The 18,950-nt window shown below is 54.5% G+C and overlaps 1 protein-coding gene across 2 annotated transcripts in view; it reads left to right on the forward strand.

Annotated features, from left to right (window-relative positions):
• Window positions 1–4,416: 4,416 nt before the first annotated feature.
• The window catches only part of STEAP3 (STEAP3 metalloreductase), a 44,589-nt gene continuing 30,055 nt past the window's right edge, over window positions 4,417–18,950 (forward strand). Inside the window, exon 1 of one of the 2 annotated variants that reach the window (XM_047085626.1) lies at window positions 4,417–4,477. Coding sequence is in view for 1 of the 2 variants with exons in the window: in XM_047085625.1 (XP_046941581.1) it covers window positions 11,323–11,344 (22 nt within the window). In the remaining variant the exon portion in view is untranslated. Of the gene's footprint in view, window positions 4,478–11,131; window positions 11,345–18,950 lie in introns of those variants that run through there. The other variant, XM_047085625.1, reaches the window with a different exon arrangement.

An 18,950-nucleotide genomic window follows, 5' to 3' on the forward strand; every position in this document is an offset into this window, starting at 1 on the left:
ACTAAGTGCTAGTGACTCCCTGAGAGGAATGGTTTCTCCTGCCCACCCCACCCCCAGTCGTTATCCCCCTCCCCTTTTATTAGCACTTGCCTTTAATTTTTTTTTTTCAACGTTTATTTATTTTTGGGACAGAGAGAGAGCATGAACGGGGGAGGGGCAGAGAGAGAGGGAGACACAGAATCAGAAACAGGCTCCAGGCTCTGAGCCATCAGCCCAGAGCCTGACGCGGGGCTCGAACTCACGGACCGCGAGATCGTGACCTGGCTGAAGTCGGACGCTTAACCGACTGCGCCACCCAGGCGCCCCAACACTTGCCTTTAGAACCTTCTCCACACTCTCGTGCTGGCCAGTGTTAAATCTCCTGTGGATATACAGCTCATTTCACTGAGCTCAGAGGGCTTTTCCTCTTGGGAGAGCCCATGTTTCAACATGGACTCTGGAAGAGTCAGGAAGAGACTGGAAGAAGGCCAGTCTCGGGGCTCCTGGGTGGCTCAGTCCAACTCTTGATTTCGGCTCAGGTCATGGTCTCACGGTTCGTGAGATCAAGCCCCCGAATCCGGCTCTGTACTGACAAAGCGGAGCCTGCTTGGGATTCCCTCTTGCCCCCTGCCCCTCCCCCACTCTCCCTTTCTCTCTCTCAAAACAAATAAATAAACTGAAGAAGAAGAAGGAAGGCAGTCTTACGCCAGAGTACCAAGTTCTGGGGTGCAGGGGTGGGGGTCCCAGTGCCCTGTAAGCCGCGCCTTACAATGTCACACGATATTGGTTCAAAATAAGGTGCCAAGTGGTAACAGTCTGTAAACTTAAATCTGAATTGCAGCCTCATTCCCTCCGTCACGTCGGGGAGCAGCTCTCTGTGCCCGGAGGCTGGGAGGACAGCACTGGTGAGGAGCGCCCTCCCTGGGTCTGTAGCCCCGGCCCAGCAGGACTAGGTCCAGGTGGCCTGGCCCGCAGGCGTCAGAGCACATTGGGCACATAGCTTCTCGTGGCATCTCCTCATAGTCAATTAGGGTGTTTATTTTGTGAAATGGATGGGCTCTGTCCTAGCCTACAGATGCCGGATCGATCCAAGAAGCTGAGAGTGCACAACGTTCTTCTCTCTGGCCCAAGAAGGCAATGAACTCAGATTCTCTTCCTGGATACTGTTGTCTTCCTAGCCCAAGGGCTAGCCTTGTCTTCAGAAAAAAGGGCTACCTCTGGAGGCCGACACCAGGGGCTCTGTAAAGACAATATTTAGCAGCTCTAGGCCCAGACTTCCAACAGTGCATATACCAGGTCTGTCCCAGAACCATGCTAGCTCTGGGGAAGGCAAAGGAGGTGCTCTGGAGCCATGGGGGAAGCTTCCCAGGGATGCTGAAGGAGGTGAAGAAGGGTGAGAATGGGGGTACCTTCACTCAGCAACCCTGCGCCAGGCACTGTTCGAGGTACTGGAAATGCAGAAGTGAATGAGGCAGATGCAACTCTGGGGTGGGGGGGGGGGGCTCGCATTTCTGTGGGAGGGGACAGTTAATGAACAACAAATAGGAAAAGTGTGTTTGACAGCATGTTAGGGAAGAAACACTTTGCATCCGACTTCGGATCAGGCCATGATCTCACAGTTTGTGGGTCTGGGCCCCACATCAGGCTTTCCGCTGTCGGCACAGAGCTGGCTTCAGATCCTCTGTCCTCCTCTCTCTCCGCCCCTCCCCCACTCACATGCGTGCTCTGGGGCTCGCACGGGCTCTATCTCTCTCTCTCTCTCTCAAAAATAAACATAGGGGTGCCTGGGTGGCTCAGTCGGTTAAGCGGCCGACTTCGGCTCAGGTCATGATCTCTCGGTCTGTGGGTTTGAGCCCCGTGTCGGGCTCTGTGCTGACAGCTCAGAGCCTGGAGCCTGTTTCAGATTCTGTGTCTCCCTCTCTCTGACCTTCCCCTGTTCATGCTCTGTCTCTCCCTGTCTCAAAAATAAATAAAACGTTAAAAAAAAATTAAAAAAATAAACATAAAAAAAAGAAAGAAATAGGGCAAGGTACATGGATGAGGGGACGATGGGGTAGATCTCACTGAGATAATATTTCAGCTAGGAACTGAGAGAGGGAGAGAGGGCCATAGGGACGACCAGGGTCCAGGCAGAGGGAACGGCAAGGACTGTGGCCTGCCTGAGGACCCTGCCAAATCTATCTGAGGAAAAGGGAGGAGGCCATCCTGGCAGGATGGGGGTGAGTGGGAGGCGGGGAGCGGAGAAGTAACAGGATCTGCCCAACATCTTGAAAGGATGGCTCTGACTGCTCTGCCCTTGGCCTGACCAGACACGAGGCCGACGCAGAGGAGGTGCTCAGCCAATGCCAACATACCGTCCTCTCCCCTAGATCAGGACAGAGCTCATCTGCTTCCAAAAGTTTGCCTCCCCACCCCCAAACATTCAGGAAACATTTCTTGAACCCTCATCCACACCGGACCCCGTGCCAGATAAGCTTCCACTCAATGTGCTCCCAATCCAGGGGGAGACGGACAAGCAAAGCGCCAAAGGCCGACAGGGTGGGTGATGTCTGTCCACTTAAGGGCATTCAATTACCTACGCCCCGACCCTTTCAGGCCCCTGGGTGTTCTCCCGAGGAAGCGCATGCTTAGGACATTCCTCCCTCTGTAGCCCTCTGCCAGGCCAGCCTTCACCTCTCCAGCTCATGGGGAGCCCCACAAACAGCCCCACCAGGTGTCCTTGGAAGGATGCTGGGCAGATCCAAGGGTCCTTCCAAGAATGGCAGAAGACCTCTGAGTGCTTCCATTTCTCAAGCACGGTCTCCTCGTGCCGTCCACTGGCATTGCAGGAAGGATGCTCAGAGATGGCCATCTGCCAGATACTTAAAGAACACCTAGTGCGTGGGGTCACCAAAGGGGGCTAGGAACTGGTTCCTATCTTCCCAAAGTTTATAACCCACTGCAGCAGCAACCTACCATCCAAGGGCAGGGACCAGGCATGGGGCACCTGGGTCCCTGGCACATGGAACACTGTGTGGTATGGCAGGATTCCCTGAGTGTTGAACGGAAAAGGGACCTTTGAGAACTGCTGCAGGAGCTCAGTGGGTGTTGCCTTGGGGTAGGGCGGGGCAAAAGGAGGTGCGAGAGGATCTGGGCCTTGGGGCCTCGCAGCGAGAGCTGGGGACGCAGGGTATTCTAGGCTGGAGGAAACTATGGAGGCGGGGCAGGCTCTGGCTCTCTGGGGCGGATCTCAGGGCGGGTGGGGGTGGGGGTGGGGAGAAGAGGCCCTTCATAGCAGCCTTCCCACCAGGAGGAGGTCGCGATTCTGCCTCTTCACCCCTCTATTGTGCTCTTTGGGGTCCATTTGCAGGGCTCAGCCCCTTGTGTCTGACCTCGGGGCTCAGATAACTCCTCCCCAGGGCTTATCTCCCCGCCCAGCTTGGCTCCCCGGAGTAATCAGAAGCTCCTTATCAGGAGCTGAAGGAATATGCCCCCCAGGCATATTCTAGACCGAGTCCCAAGGTCTGGAAACCTCCAAGTCAGCCTCCCAGATGACGGACCCTAATGCCAACAGTACCCCACCTAACCAGAGGACCCTCACCTGTAAAGGGAGGGGAATAAACCAGCAGCACCTGCTGTGAAGTCGCAGGTGAGAAAGGGCTTCAGATGGGAGCACCTCTAGAAAGATACCCCTAAGGTATTCTCGCCTTACAGCCACCCACATGGGGGGAGGCCAGTAGACAGTGTTGGGGGCCACCTTTCTCAGGGGCAGGGGATTGTCTGGGGGCCCAGCAAGTCAAGACAGGAAGGCAATCTCCATTGTCCCCAGCAGCTCCTCCCAAGGGCCCTCCACAAGCTCCCAGGCCTTGAAACCTGAGGACTAGGGGCAAGGACCAAAAGTCTGCCCAATGAGTGGACAAGGGACAGAGAAATGCCAGGACCATTGTGCCTGGATGCTGCCTGCCTTGCTGAGAAGGGGCCTCTACTGCCTGCTTCCACTGCAAAAATGACGGAAGCAGGATCCAACCTGACACTTTGGTCTCTTACCATCTGTGCAAACCCGACCTACCACTCACCCCCGGTTATAAAATGGTAATGGATTTGAAGTGTCCCTCCGATTAAGGAAGCGGGACACAGAAGTCACTCTGGTCTCCGCGCCCTCATTGTCCTGGTTAAGTGGTGGCTCGGGAGTTTTGCACACTTGAGCCCCGGCAGGGAGGAGGGGAAGTAGATCAGGAAGGGGGCGGGCTGGCTCTGAACTTCGGGCCCGGGGGCGGAGGGTCGTAGGGTGCCGCCGCCCGGCTGCAGGGCCAGAGCACCCTGCAGCTCCCCGATTGCGCTGCTGGGGGCGGCGGCGGAGGCTGATTAGCAGGGGCGGGCTGGCGGGCGGCCACCTCCCCCGCAGGTCCGGCCCCGGGGGCGGGCGGGGCGCCGGGAGGGGAGGAGCCTCCGGGCCGAGCCACCGCCTCCAACGCGGACCTTCAGCCGCCGCCGCTGCTCCGAGCGGCGCGCCGGGTTGGTGAGTGACCCCCTCCGCCGCGTTTCGCGGGGCTGTGGGCTGCGCCCTGCCTGGGACCCCCCACCCCGCCCCGGCGGCTGCCCCCGCTGCACCCTTGCGCCACCGCCGCTCCAAAGCCGGGCGCCGCCACGCGTCTGCGGGCGACCGGGGCCGCTGGGACCGAGCCACGTGCGCCCGGCGACAGAGAACCCGGATCCCCGGTCCTCCACTGCGCGCCTGCCTTCCCTGGGGACGCCAGCAGCGTGCGCGGTGCCGGGAGACAGGGCCCGGGGACGCCCTGCCCGGGGCGGGACTAGGGAGAACGCGCGTCCGGACCCGGGTTGCAGCCTTGCGGACCGGCCAAATGCTCGGGTCCTCGGTCCCCGAGGCTCCGGCCGGCGGGTCTCAGGGAAGGGCGGGGAGCGGTGGGCGGGACCTTCCCCGCCAGGCCTCCCAGCCGCTTGTCGGCCCCAGAGGAGCAGGCCGACCGGGGCGGGGCGCCCGACCTTGGACTGGAAGGGGCCAGGCTGACCAGTGCCTGCCTCTGGCCACGAGCTCTTGCCTGGGAAACTCAACTCTCCTGCCTATTTCCCCGAAATGTGGGGGCAGGCTGCCCACAGGGGTGTGGTTGGAACTTTGGGCGCTCTGGGTAGATGAAAGGTACACTGAGCTAATGTCTTTGGGGCCCAAGAGGCGGAAACCACGGAGAAAATGTAGGCAGGTCCTGCAGAAGCCGTGGCAGAGGGCACCGAAAGGCCTCCCGGGTGTCCAGGGCCGCCTCTGAAACAGACTCTGGGAAGTGGGGTTCTGGAAATAGCCCCAGGGAAGTATTTCTGTCTATCAGAGTGCAGTGATGATATAATTAATAGCGGACATTTATTGTGCATTTATCTGTGCCAGGCAGCTTGCTATGCATGCACTGTCCCAGTTAATCCTCGGGCCAGGAAGGCACGACTGTCATCTTGTTACAGATGGAGAAACTGAGCCCCAGAAAGCATGGCTATTTGGCAAAGATACGCAGGTAGCAAGTTGCAGAAATAGGGATTTGTACACAGATTTATCGGACTTAGAAGCCCAGAGCCTGCCAGTGAGACCGACAGGCCATGTTCTCAGAGGTGGAAGCCCAAAAAATGCAGTGATGGGGTCCAGGATATCCACAAGGCCAAAAGGGTCTCACAGGGGTGTGCCCCCTCAGCCACCTGCATGGTTTGTTAAAAATACAGATGCCTAGATCCCATCCACCTGGACTGAATCAGAGGCTGCATGACCCTGCACCCAGCCAGAAGCACCTGGAGGACTGAGACTGTCTTAACCCATCTCTGTGCCTGTCTCTATCCCCGGTGGCCTGGGGGAATGGGGAGAGGGGTGATGGGGCAGCTGGGAGCATGTGCTTGATCATTGTCTGATGGAGAAATGGACTTAGGGGGGCATCGGTGAGGTATAGAAACTTTCCTGAAGGAGGCTTTGAATGATGGGCAGGTGGCCTTAGCCAGGCAATCTGGGGGGAAGGCCTGGAGTGACCTCAGAGCCAGCCCAGAGCTCATTCCAGGCCACCTGTTTACTAGGAGGTTGGACAGCCAGTCCCAAGCCTGCTGAGCTCCCCAGGACCTGTGGTCACCCTGGGATCACAGATGTGCCCTCTTCAGTTCATTTCCCTTCCTTGCCCCCTGGCCCTTCCCTCCTTGTGCTTATCAGAGTATTGGGCAGGGCTCCAGGTAATTAAACAGTGAGAGTTAAGGACTATAGTCCAAAGCTGCGCACCTGAGCCCTGGAGGGGGGGGTCAGGCAGCTTCAGCTGCCTCACGGTAAGTGAGAGCCCTTGGCTTTGCAGTCAGATGGAACCGAGTCTGAATCTCAGCTCTTCACCATGTGACCTTGGCCAAGTCCTCAGCTCTCCACACTTGCTTCTTCATCTACCTTGCTAAGGGACGCTGCACTTGATATCTCTATAAGACAGTGACAATAATACCTGCCTGAGGGATTAGTTGTGTGAAGTGATGAGTTTTAGGAGTGCAAAAAATATCAGATCCTTCCCTCTTCCCCCAGGATTTGAGTGTTAATCAGCTGGAGACCTTCTAGGCTCATTGCTCTTCTAGTCCGAGCCCCCTCAGTTCCCTAGAAAAGGTAACTAAAGCCCATAGAGTGGCCTCCACATCCTCTTCTATGTTTCAGAGATGGCTGCAGGGCTCAGGCCTCGAGGCTCCCTGCTTAGTGTCCTGGCCAGTGTCTTCCAGACTGGAAGGAAAAGTCTGTGCCTCCTGCTTCGTTCTCTGACCGGCCTGCCAAAGAACATTTCAGTGGCTGGGGTGATTTTCAGGCAGGTTGGGATGGAGCCGGGGAGCTGGGTCTGCAGGGATGTCTGGGCTCTCTGCGGCTGGGTCTACCCCTCCCTGCCCTCCCCACTGGTGTGGTGGCCACGTCTCCCTTGCCTGGGCGGTCCAAGCTTCATAAGATGAGCACTCCGTGAAATTGCTTTCTAGCATCTGGACTGAGGATGAGCCTCTTGATTTAAAACCAGGAAGCTTGCCTTTCAAAGCAGTCATTAAAACCTAAAGCCAAGCTGGCTCCTTTCCTCCCTGCCGGGGGGGCTGGAGGGGGGTGTGCTTCTTTTCCCACTCATATCCTGTCCTTGCCAACCCCGTTCCGAATCCAGGAGGCTGTGGAGGTTCCAGAACTTGGAGAGGGGAACCAAGGCGTGGGGAAATCACTCTAGGTGGTTTCCAAACATTGGACTACAGAACTCTCATTTCCTCCTGCTGCCCTCTGCGGCTGGGCCCGCCAGCTTTCTGACCTGTCCACACATCTACAGACCAGCCCTTCACATCCTTGGCATGCCATGGGCACTGCTTGGATTACACCTGAAATGACAGTCATCATCACTGAACATTCAGTTCCCCACCTGTCAGGCCCCAAGCGTGACATATCCATAAGCACATTTGAACCTTAGAGTCTCTTAAGGAGATAGATGTAACTTTCCCAAGTTAAACACGAGACTCCAATCCGTTCTTTCTATCCCAAACTTGAGAGACTACTAACTATATCTGCTTGTCCAAATTCTGCCTCATCATTTATTCACTCAACAAAGGGTACTGAGCACCGTCTTGGTGCCAGGTCCTCAAGACTGAGTCCCACTTCTGGTGGGATGAGTGTCCATGGTCATTTCTAACCCAGCAAAACCCCACACTCTCCACTTCTTTGTGTTTTAAGTTTTTATTTATTTTGAGAGAGCGAGAGAGAGAGAGAGAGCATGAGCAGGGTAGGGGGAGAGGGAGAGGGGGGAGAGAGAATCCCAAGCAGGCTCTGCACTGTCAGCGCAGAGCCCAGTGTGGGGCTCGAACTCACAAACTGAGATCATGACCTGAGCCGAAATCAAGAGACATACGCTTAACCAACCGAGCCACCCAGGCGCCCCCCTCCCCCCTTATTTCCAATTAGAAGTGAGGGGGCTCAGCATCATTGAGTCCCAGGTCCCACAGCTAATGAGAGCCAGGATCCAAAACCAGAGACGGCAGAGGGCGGGCGGGAGCAGCCACTGCTAACTTATGCAGGATCAAAAAGGCCTGTATTGTCACTTCAACCCCCTGGGCAGAACCCCCCAGGTTCCCCCTGGGGTGTGGAACCCTATCACCGGAGAATTACCTGCTGCTCGGCTCTTCCCAATCAGTCCGTCCTTGTAAATCACCACAGTCACCTGGCAGAATGTGCAACAGGTGGGCACTAATTGTCCTGCAATCAGGCACCAACTTCTTCCTACCTCGCCCTTCCGCTTAATGAGAGCCAGGTGGGATGGAAGCACACGTTCCTAAGCTTTCTAGAGCTATCAGATTAGGATAGCTCGGATGTTTAAACTGAAAAACAGAGCCCCAAGAGTATAATAAAATCAATCACGGGTAAATGTGAAGGAATTTGGGGGCTGGCAAACGGGCCATCTCAGTTCCCAGGGAAGACAGCGGTGTCCCAAAGCCGGCGTGCTGGGGTCTGTGGTGGCTGACCCTTCCTGGTGCTGTCACCCCCGATGCTTGTGGTGTGGCCATCAGGCCCGTGGGGAAGGTAGGCTTGTGATTTTACTGGAGGTGACAGTATGCCCTGCGGTCCGGGTGAGGTTCTCTCTGAAGGTGAATCATGCAGGCACACAGTGGGAAGGTGTTGGCTGGGACACGGGCCCTACAGGTGGAGTCTGCGCAAAGATGGGGTGGCCTGCGGCGTCAGGAGGGTGGGCCGTTTGGAATCCGAGGGGCCCGTGCGGGGACTGGGTGACCAGCCAGGCCTGTACGTGGGATACAGTGGGCAGGGTGGGGGAGTCGATCACCACTGCCCTGTGAGTCAGCCACAAACAACCTGGGTGCAGGGCTGGGCGGCCACAAGAGGTTAAGACCAGGCGCTTTTTTAAGACCAGATGGCTGCAGGGTGGCCAGAAATAAGGTAGTGGCTGGCCCTGGAAGGGAAGGAAACAGGCCGGTGCTGGGCGGGGCCGCCAAGGATTGTGTGGGGGGTTGGGAACTTCTAGCCAGGAAAGCCCTGCCCTCGCGGTGTTCCTGGATTGGAAGGCTGACAACGCTCTGTTGTGTATTGCCTCTTGGGCCTGTCGTCCTCCTGTAACCTTTGCTACAGTTCTTCTTGGATGTTCTAATCTAGCATGGCTGTGTGTGGCGAAGGGGGAGGGGGAACTCAGGGCACAGCTGAGGGCTCACTGAAAACCCCAGGAGACCGGGAACCACAGCTGACCTGGACCCCTGTGGGAACAGGGGGCGTGCTCCTGTCCACTCACAGCTGGGGGGTTTGCTTTCCGAAGAAAGTGTGAGTTCCTGACAGTACAGCTTCCTCAAAGGGATCAGAGACCACCCAGAAGCTGTGATAGGGACAGAGAGTGCTGAGCCCGCCCGAAGTATGAATCGGGGCAGGGGTGGGGGTGGGGGGGGTGAGAGGGGCCCTCTGGGACTGCCTGGAAATCTGCAGCCTAAGCTCCCCCGCCATCCCGTGTTCACTACGACCCCAATCCGTGTTCACTACCGTTTGAGAACACTGCCTGAGCCCCCGTCGGCCCAACAGGCATCTACGGGCCTCATGGCAGAATTACCACGAGCAGGGCGGTGTGGATGCACAGGGGTGTGGGACACCAGGTCTCAGCCCTTTGGAGAGCTCACAGTCTAAGTGGGAAGCTGAGTGACAATACACAGCACCACCAGGCAGCAGAGGGAGAAGATTCCAGGACAGCATGCAGTGAACGGTCCACAGCAAAACACAGGAAACGTGTAAACCAAAGCCGTCCTGAGATGTGGGTTCAGGGGCTTTCATTTTCACTGTTTTGCTTAATCATCAGAACAGAGAAGGAAAGGAGCCTGCCCAACGTCACACTGCTTACGCAGCTGAACCTGAATTCACACCTAGGTCTGTCTACCTAGATCCTCTGTGAACGCAGAGCCGGGAGAGACAGTTGAGGGGCTATGGGGGCTGGGAGGCGTCCTCAGTCCCCAAGGAAGGGGAATTTGGCTGGACAGGATGTCAAGATGTAAGGTGGAGGTAATAAGCTTTGGCAGAAGTGGGGGGGGTGGGTGGCAGAGACCAGAAAGAAGGGAATGAAAAGTGAGCTAAGGCAAGGGAAGTCTGTCGGTGTGCACTGGCCGACGCTGGACTTGGGAGATTCAGGAATACCCCTGCCCACAGGAGGTTTCTGGTAGAGGAGACAAGGCACTGGGCCACAGCAGTCAGATGGCCATGCAGGCGCTGTTGGGCTTGTAATAAGAGAATAAACCCGCCCGGGGCCCGGCCGTGCATATTCTGGTTATCCAAATGCCCAGGGTGACTCAAAGCTCCTGTTTTCCAAGGTCACCAGTTTTCAAACAAGTTGGAAGTAGTTGCATATACTTGTCCTAAGACTGGGCTTGGCATCATTAATGTCAATGATAAAAAAAAAGCCTCGAAAACTCTGACCTCCGTGTGTGCCGTCAGCCTGGCCCCCAGGGTCACTAGAAGAGCCACCAGCGGCAGGAAGGCACACGCATCCCTGCTTTGCCCTCGGAACAATACTGTCTCCTGTCTGTGGGTCCTTCCGTCTGTCTTTCTCCACACTGTGTGTACCGACAGGCAAATAAAGGCGACCATGAAGTCTTTGTTGGCACAAAATGCTGAGAAAACCATCACAAGCCAAGGACAGCTGCAGTGATTGCAATAAATTACCCCCACAGCAATTGATAAATTGCCACTTTCTGCAGCCATTATGTTTGGCTTTGTAATCCGAAGAATAAACGCACCTCTCTTTCTCTTTCTCTTTCTTTCTCTTTCTTTCTCTTTCTTTCTCTTTCTTTCTCTTTCTTTCTCTTTCTTTCTCTTTCTCTTTCTTTCTCTTTCTCTTTCTCTCTCTCTCTCTCTCTCTCTCTTTCTCTCTCTCTCACTCACACTCTCTCACACACACACACACACACACACACACACACACGGAGGTGGCCCACCCTGCATTGGATGACATTTATTCATTTTATGCATCCTGGGCTCTGCTGGCTGTCCTGCCTCAGTTCCTGTGGCAGAGACGCTGGAGTCTGAGCCACTAATTATTACCAGTGAGGTTTCCTCCCCAAACAGGAAGTATCAACCAGAACTGCTCTCTCCCAGCGCGCTCTGTAACCAAGCATCAGTCACCACTCCCCGGCCAGTCCCTGTGGCCAGGAGCTGGTGTGTAGGCTGAGGGGGGCAGCAGCACAGCTGTCCAAGCCCGGCAGGTCCCTCGCCTGTGAGGGTCAGCCTGAGCCCTGACTTCCAAGACAGAGTCAGGCTGCCCGCACACCGGAGGGGGACCAAGCAAGAAGCTGTGGCCTGGATCCCCGTGGGGCCATCAAGGGACTCATGCATCAGACACTGGCATTGGCCAAATGTCGCATCAGCCCGTTGTTGGTAAGTCTGGTTAGGGCACAGATCCAGGGTGGCGCGGGTGGCGCGTGGGCCTCTCCCACCAGCACCACCAACCCCTGGCCCGCTTACGGGTGCCCCAGTATCTCGGGGAGTCAGAAGAACTAAAGCTTCGTGACCTCGGTTCAGGCACCGCTCATTTGCAACTGGCGGCGAAGGGTGAGTGCGGTGAGATGGATGAAGTTCTTGCCAAAAGAAAGTGGGAAATACTGTCATCGGTACGTGAAGTCAGGAATGTTACTCAGAGTAAAGGGCTCGAGGGTGGATCAGAGAGTGCCTTCAGTTAGTGAGAGCGGCGGCTTTGTGGACTCTGGCGGGTCAAAACAAAGATGTTCGTGTTTATGATGCAATTCCGTGGAAGGCTGGCTCAGTGGGAATCGTAAATTTTACTTATTGGTAACCATTTCTGGGTTGGTTTAGCACAGAACTGCGGCTCTAAGTAATCGAACCGGATTTTTCTAGAATAATTTTAAAAAATCTAGATGTTTGGAAAAAGCCCTATCAATTATTCATTCACTTCTACTTTGCAAAGCGGTATGGCGAGAAACCTCTTTTTCCTGTCAGCCTAAACTTGCACGTAGATATATTTGTGTGTGGATGGGCCTGTGTGTGTGTGTGTGTGTCTGCCTGCCCAAGCTTTTTGTATTCTCTTTTGTAGGAATTCTCAGTCTTTCTTTTAAAAATATAATGATTTTTTTATGATGTCGAAATAACGATTCCAGGCAGTAGTGCAAGAAATACAACAGTAAAATGTTTGTAAGAGTCCATCAGCAAGGAAAAATGCCCACAGAGAAAATAGAAATGTACCAATTAAGACGTGTGCGGCTCTAACCCAGCTTTTAAACCCGGATTTGAGACTGGCCTCCTCTGTCCTGTCCCTGCTGAGGTCAGCTGTGAGGGGTCTGGGGTGAGTGCCTGGACCCAGGTGGAGCCTCCTTCTTGCCTCTCAGACCCCTCAGGGAGAGGGAGACGGAGGGCCTGGGACCCGTGCTGTGGTGGTTTGGAATCCAGGATAGAGGGCAGCCCCAGATTTGCAGAAACAGCTGAGAATGAGAGGCTGGAAAGTGTGAGTCTGGGCAGCCCAGCAGGGCAGACGGAAAGGCGGGAGGAAGGGAGCAGACCACCCCAGAGCCCCATGCAGACCAGGTGACTGGCTATTATTCATGCCCCAGCACGAGCTGCCCGCCCTCACCACCCAGGAGGCAGCTTGAATGCAGGGACTAGCTGGGACTCAGGCAAGAGCCAACTCTGGGACCTTAAGGAAGTCTTAACTGGACCTCAGTTTTCTCATCTGCAAAATGGAAGTGATGATAGCCTTCCGCAGGCCAGACCCCGAGGGTGCAAGTCCGCTGTCAGCATCTCTCCGCACTGTGAGTCTGGCCACACCTCCCAATGTCTGCTGTTCATTTGACGCCTGATTATTGCAAATGTGCCACGTGCCAGGCCCTTGCTAGGTGCTGGGCTGTGTCTGTCCCACTGCCCCTGTAATAGGGTGGACCTCACAGCCCTGGGGAAGCCCGGAATTTCTACACGATGTGACTTTAGGGGCAATCATGTGGAGGGAAGAGGGAACTAGAAGACTTCCTTTAAGCTGCTTCTATTTGCATAGCAAGTATTGCATAACAATACTTAGATTGTTATTTCAGATTCATAAAATGGGAAAGGTTTTACAGAAGCTGTTGTTCATTTCACCAGACTGGGAATTTCAATATGAATTATATTAGTTTTACTATCAACATCTTTTGTCATTTTTAAAAAATTTTTTTTTAATTTATATCCAAATTAGTTAGCATCTAGTGCAACAATGATTTCAGGAGTAGATTCCTTAGTGCCCCTTCCCCATTTAGCCCATCCCCCCTCCCACACCCCCTCCAGTAAGCCTCTGTTTGTTCTCCATATTTAAGAGTCTCTTCTGTTTTGTCTCTCTCCTTGTTTTTATATTATTTTTGTTTCCCTTCCCTTATGTTCATCTGTTCTGTCTCTTAAAGTCCTCATGTGAGTGAAGTCATATGATTTTTGTCTTTCTCTGACTGACTCATTTCACTCAGCATAATACCCTCCAGTTCCATCCACGTCGTTGCAAATGGCAAGATTTCATTCTTTTTGATTGCCGAGTAATACGCCAGTGTGTGTGTGTGTGTGTGTGTGTGTGTGTGTGTGTGTGTGTATACCACATCTTCTTTATCCATTCATCCACCGAGGGACATTTGGGCTCTTCCCATACTTTGGCTCTTGTCGATAGTGCTGCTATAAACATGGGGGTGTATGTACCCTTTTGAAACAATACGCCTATATCCCTTGGATAAATACCTAGTGGTGCAGTTGCTGGGTCATAGGGTAGTTCTATTTTTAGTTTTTTGAGGAACCTCCATACTGTTTTCCAGAGTGGCTGCACCAGCTTGCATTCCCATCGTTTTACTATCCACATTAGCACATGGGGAGGGGTGGTCAGGGACCCCATCACCCTCTACTCCTTAGGGAAAGTACCCACCATTGTATCTGCCAGACCTTGAATTTTGTCATTTGGAGGGAAGGGGCTTTCCAGGCAAAAAGATTAAATCTGGGCCTCACCTGCCCCTGGACACCCCTGCCTCATGCAGACTGGGCAGACTATTCCGAATGGTTGTTCCCTGCTGGGTCAGAAGCCCAGAGGCCCTGGAACCACTGACCCAGCATCCCTGAAGCCCTTTTTCGTGGGTACCCACATACCAGGCTGTTCCCCGCTCTGGCTCACATCTGGTGTTTGGTTTTCCACTTTGGCCAGAGCTGCGTGAGTCTCGTTGGGTTTAAACCCCTCTGTGCATAATAAGTCTTCTGTGTGATTAAGTTTATCAAAGAGTGAAATGCCTGGCCAGGTCTGACAACCTGACCAGGCTGTGGTAGGGATTAGAAATTATGGTAGTATTTAATCACCCCGGGGTATGGGACGGCCCGCTAGGTTCTGAGAACGGCCAAGACTCTTAGATACACTCTGCCTTCAGGCACAGAAACTAGCAGTGAAGTCATTCAAGCTGCAGACATTAACTGAGCACCTAGTCGGTGCCAGTCCCCAGTCTAGGTGCTAGAGACACAGAAACGAGTAAGAAGTGACCCCTATTGTAGTGGGGTGACAGTGCCAGATGCAAAGTGCGTCCCAGAGTTCAAGATCCCCTAGGATCCGGGAGGAAGCCGGGACGTCTCCCAGGGCTGCCTGGACCAGCTTTTTGAGCTCTCAGGGATTCTTGGCAAAGTCAGAGATCTGCCTGGAGCCAGCCCATGGTGGGGGGACGGGTGGGGGACTAATTGCATGACCCGCCCCACAGAGAGCATTTGGAGAGCAGAGGCTGACTTCCAGTGCCCTTAGGAGCCCAGAGAAAGATGCTACTGGAAGTCAGTGCCTCTCAGAAGCTTCTTTGAAAAAGTGGCCCATCAGCTGGGGAAGCGTGCATCCCCAACCAAGCTCAGGAACCAGGCCAGGGAGGCAGGCTGAGCTCCTTGGCAGAAGCCCCTGGAGCTGCCCTTATTTGTCTTGGCTGCTTCTGCCCCTTTCCCTGCCTCCACACCTCCTTCTGCCCAGTAATCGGGGGCTCTGATCTCTAATTCTGCCAACCCACACAATGGCGAGGGGAGGGGGTTGGGGTGGCCACAGACCACAAGGGACCCCTCTTGGGGATTGCAGCTCCAGGTGTCCCTGGAAAGCAAGAAGCCACCCAACCCCAGACGCTGAGGCTTGCAGATTCAGCAGCCGCCGCCTGATAGCCTCCAGCCTGGCTGGATTAACCAGCCCTCAGGGAGCTGGCTGCCCCCGCATGCCAGCGCCCTGACCTCACTGGGCAGAGATAAGCCACTCCCTGGCTCCCCCAGTGCCTGGGCATGCCCTCATGAAAGCACTTTTCTCCTCACCGTAGGATGTAGCTGGCTTTTCCCCTGATTGCCCCAAGAGGCTAGACCATCTTCTGGCCTCCTGCCAGAACACCTCATGAGCACGCAGTAGGTATTCAGGGAATAACAAACCATTTTGCAGACTAGGATTGGTAGGACCATTGCATCAAACTGCACAGGATGTGCACTGCACAACTGTAGAGGTTACTGTTTATGGGGATTACAACGTTGGTGGTGCCCCCGGGGGGTCGTGTAGCATGGGAACCTAAGGGCTTACCATTTTCCCTGCGTCAAGACCCTGGCCTTGGTGCTGACCGTGGGGACTTCCCCCTTCCCCCTGCCAACCAGCGCTGACCACCTTCCTGCCTATGTGCTGGCAGCGGGTGGTAATGAACCGGTCCAGTGAACACTTCTTCCTGGCCCACCTGTCAAATTGTGGTAGTGGACGAGCCCTGGGTATGAAGTCAGGCCATCTGAGTTCTTGGCTATCCAGAAAACTCAGTCCTCCCGGAAGACGTCTCCAGTCAGGGTGTCGGGGAGCTCCTGGGTCGCCCAGGATCTGTGTAGTTGCCCAGTGGTACCCCTCTCTTCTCCCTCAGCCCGCAATGGGCCTGATGACCCACGTGCGGGAGGGGAGAGGCCCTGAGAGCACCTTGTGGAGAGTCTGCCCCACTGGCTCTGGGAGCAATGTTGCCACGGCCCTGATCCCCTTTCCGCTGGAAGGACCCAGCTCTGGGCGGGTCAGGGGATTGGAGCACATGCACCTGCCTCCCATGGCTGAGAGGAGCATGGGGAGAGAGCACTGATACCAGGGGTCCCAGGGCACAGGGAGGACTTAGGGGAGGAGGCAGGCTAAGGGCTGGGCCTGACTTTAACAACCCAGGAAAAAAGTCACATCTGGAGTGGTTCACCCCTTGCGCAGCCCCTTTTATGCTCATCTTCTGAAGTGGTCTTCAAAGTGTGGTCCTGGGAGCATCCGCAGCAGAAATTCTGGGGATGGAGCCCAGCAGTATGTTTTGTGTTGTTTTTTAATTTTTTTAATGTTTTATTATTTATTTTTGAAAGTGAGAGAGACAGAACACGAGTGCAGAAGGGACAGAGAGAGAGAGAGAGAGGGAGACACAGAATCCAAGGCAGGCTCCAGGCTCCTAGCTGTCAGCAACAGAGCCAGATGCGGGGCTCGAACTCACCAACCTTAGAGATCGTGACCTGAGCCGAAGTCGGACGCTCAACCGACTGAGCCCCCGCCAGGCGCCCCTCCCAGCGGTTTGTTTTAACAAGCCCTCCAGATGACCCAGGTGCAGCTCGGGTGTGACCTCATTTGTGCCTGGCCCTGGGCTAATTGCTGGGGTTACAAAAGTGAGTCTGACTCCATTCCCAACCCCGAGGAGCTGAGAGCCCGGGGAGAAGAGAGACGGGAAAGAGAGCAATACCGTCAGTGGGAAAGGGCTACTCTCAGGGGTGTGGAGGCAGAGAGGCAGCCTGTGCAGGTTTGATCCAGGAGCTGGGGATCCTGGTGAGGGAGGGTGGCTTGGGGACACCAGTGGCACAAGGACCGTCCCTTGCAGGGAGCTGGATGTTGGGCTAGCGGTCCCCAGAGAGCTCAAGGGGCCAGTCCCAAACCACACTGGTGCCTCACTCCTGACCACCAACCTCTCCCTGCTGCCCCCCTGTCCGTGTTCTGCTGCCCACCCTTCTTCCACTCCCTGAGCCCCAAAGAGCAGCCAGTCTCTCCCTGCAGTTTGCCTTGGTGCGAAATGTGTGCACAACCTCCAGGCCGTCATCTCAGGGCACATTTTTAGAAAATTACAGAGTAAATGTTTCCATTCAGCAGAGAACGCCACGTATTGATTTAGGCGCGTCTATTTCTGCTTGACACAGACAAAAGGTTTTTAAAAATCCTAGGTAGAGAGGAACAAAATGAAGAGTGAGCGAATTTAACAGGCTCACGTTGTGGCACTTCGCTTGTCCCCCATGATCTTTACTACAACTCATTCAAATGGGTAACATGTGCAGATGAGGAAACTGAGGCTCAGGTAACATGACTCGTCGAGGCCGCCTAGCTAATCAGTGGCAGGGGCTGAAATATGACCCCAGCCGCCTCCACGCCTGTGTTCTTGCCGGCCTACCTTGCAGTTGACTACGTTGACTGATTCTGAGTAAATCCGGAACACCCAGATGTTTTCCTGAACCGACGATCTAATGGCTGCACTCAGGGGAGGCAGCCTAGCCTGGCTGGACAAGCTCCCAGTGCCCACGATGGCTCTCGGGGGCTGATCCTCTGCCTAATTAAGGAGGGGATGAGTCTGGGGGAACGGATGAGACCTCGTGCTAGGAGATTAGCAGCTCTGTGCTAGTTTCCAGCTGTGTGCCCTTCTATAAACCCTCTGTCGTTTGGCAGAGTAGCAGGTGATGCTTCCCTGCCCCTCTCATTGGAGCACATCTGCCTTGCTCGTTGACCCATCCTGGGGGCCAGAAGGGTGGGCCTCGTACCTCAGCACCCTCCTTGCACGCCACGCACTGTGACCCTGACTGGCCGTCTGCTTGCATGGCACGGAGTGCAGAGAACCAGCTGCGTGAGCGGAAGCCACTCGGAAGCTAAGTGGACTAGCCCATGGTGCCATCTCCCCCACAACAATAATTAATAGCGCTGACTACATAAGCCTCACTTTTCTAGAGGCCGTGGGGCTTAGGAACTCAGATATGTGGGAAACAACTAGGGAATAACTTAGAGCCGCCGATGCCAATGTCACAGAATCCACGCATTGAGTTCATGAGAAGCCCTTGGACTCTCACCCAAGGCAAGTGTACTCTTGGTTCACGCACCTCAGTAACAGGCTGTGCTATCTCCACTTCTTTTTTTTGTGTATGTATTTTGAAGTTAGTTATTTTGAGAGAGAGGGAGACAGAATCCCAAGCAGGAACCACACTGTCAGTGCAGAGCCCGGGGTGGGGCTCGAACCCACAAACCTCGAGATTGTGGCCTGAGTTGAAACCAAGAGTCAGACGCTCAACCGACCAAGCCACCCAGGTGCCCCTCAATTTCTCTCTCTCTTTTTTTTTTATAACGACATAATTGAGCTACAATTCACATACCATACAACTCACCCATTTAAAGTATACAACCCAGTGGTTTTTGATATATTCTCAGAGCTGTATAACTTTCGCCACCATCCATTTTAGAATAGTTGCATCACTGGGGCGCCCGGGTGGCTCAGTTGGTTAATCTGCTCTTGATTTCAGCTCAGATCATGATCTCCTGATTCGTTGAGTTCGAGCTCCGCATTGGCTCCACGCTGACCATGCAAAGCCTGCCTGGGATTCTCTCTCTCTCTTTCTCAAGTATGAATAAATAAATTTTAAGAAAATAGTTTCAGGGCACCTGTGTGGCTCAGTCGGTTAAGCGTCCGACTTCGGCTCACGTCATGATCTCGCGGTTTGTGAGTTCCAAGCCCTGCGTGGGGCTCTGTGCTGACGACTCAGAGCCTGGAGCCTGCTCCGAATTCTGTGTCTCCCTCTCTCTCTGCCCCTCCCACCTCACGCTGTGTCTCTGTCTCTCAAAAATGAATAAATGTTAAAAAAAAAAATAGAATAGTTTTATCACTTGAAAAAGAAACCCTGTACCAATGAGCAGTCACTTAACATTTCTCCCACCCCCCACCCCAGCCCTTTTCCTGGCAACCATTAATCCACTTTCTGTCTTTATGGACTTGCCCAGTCTAGACATTTC

This window comes from Lynx rufus, unplaced genomic scaffold (genome assembly GCF_022079265.1).
Source record: "Lynx rufus isolate CCGP_SWC_20201006 ecotype Redwood Valley unplaced genomic scaffold, mLynRuf1.p SCAF_2, whole genome shotgun sequence".
Classification (NCBI taxonomy): domain Eukaryota; kingdom Metazoa; phylum Chordata; class Mammalia; order Carnivora; family Felidae; genus Lynx; species Lynx rufus.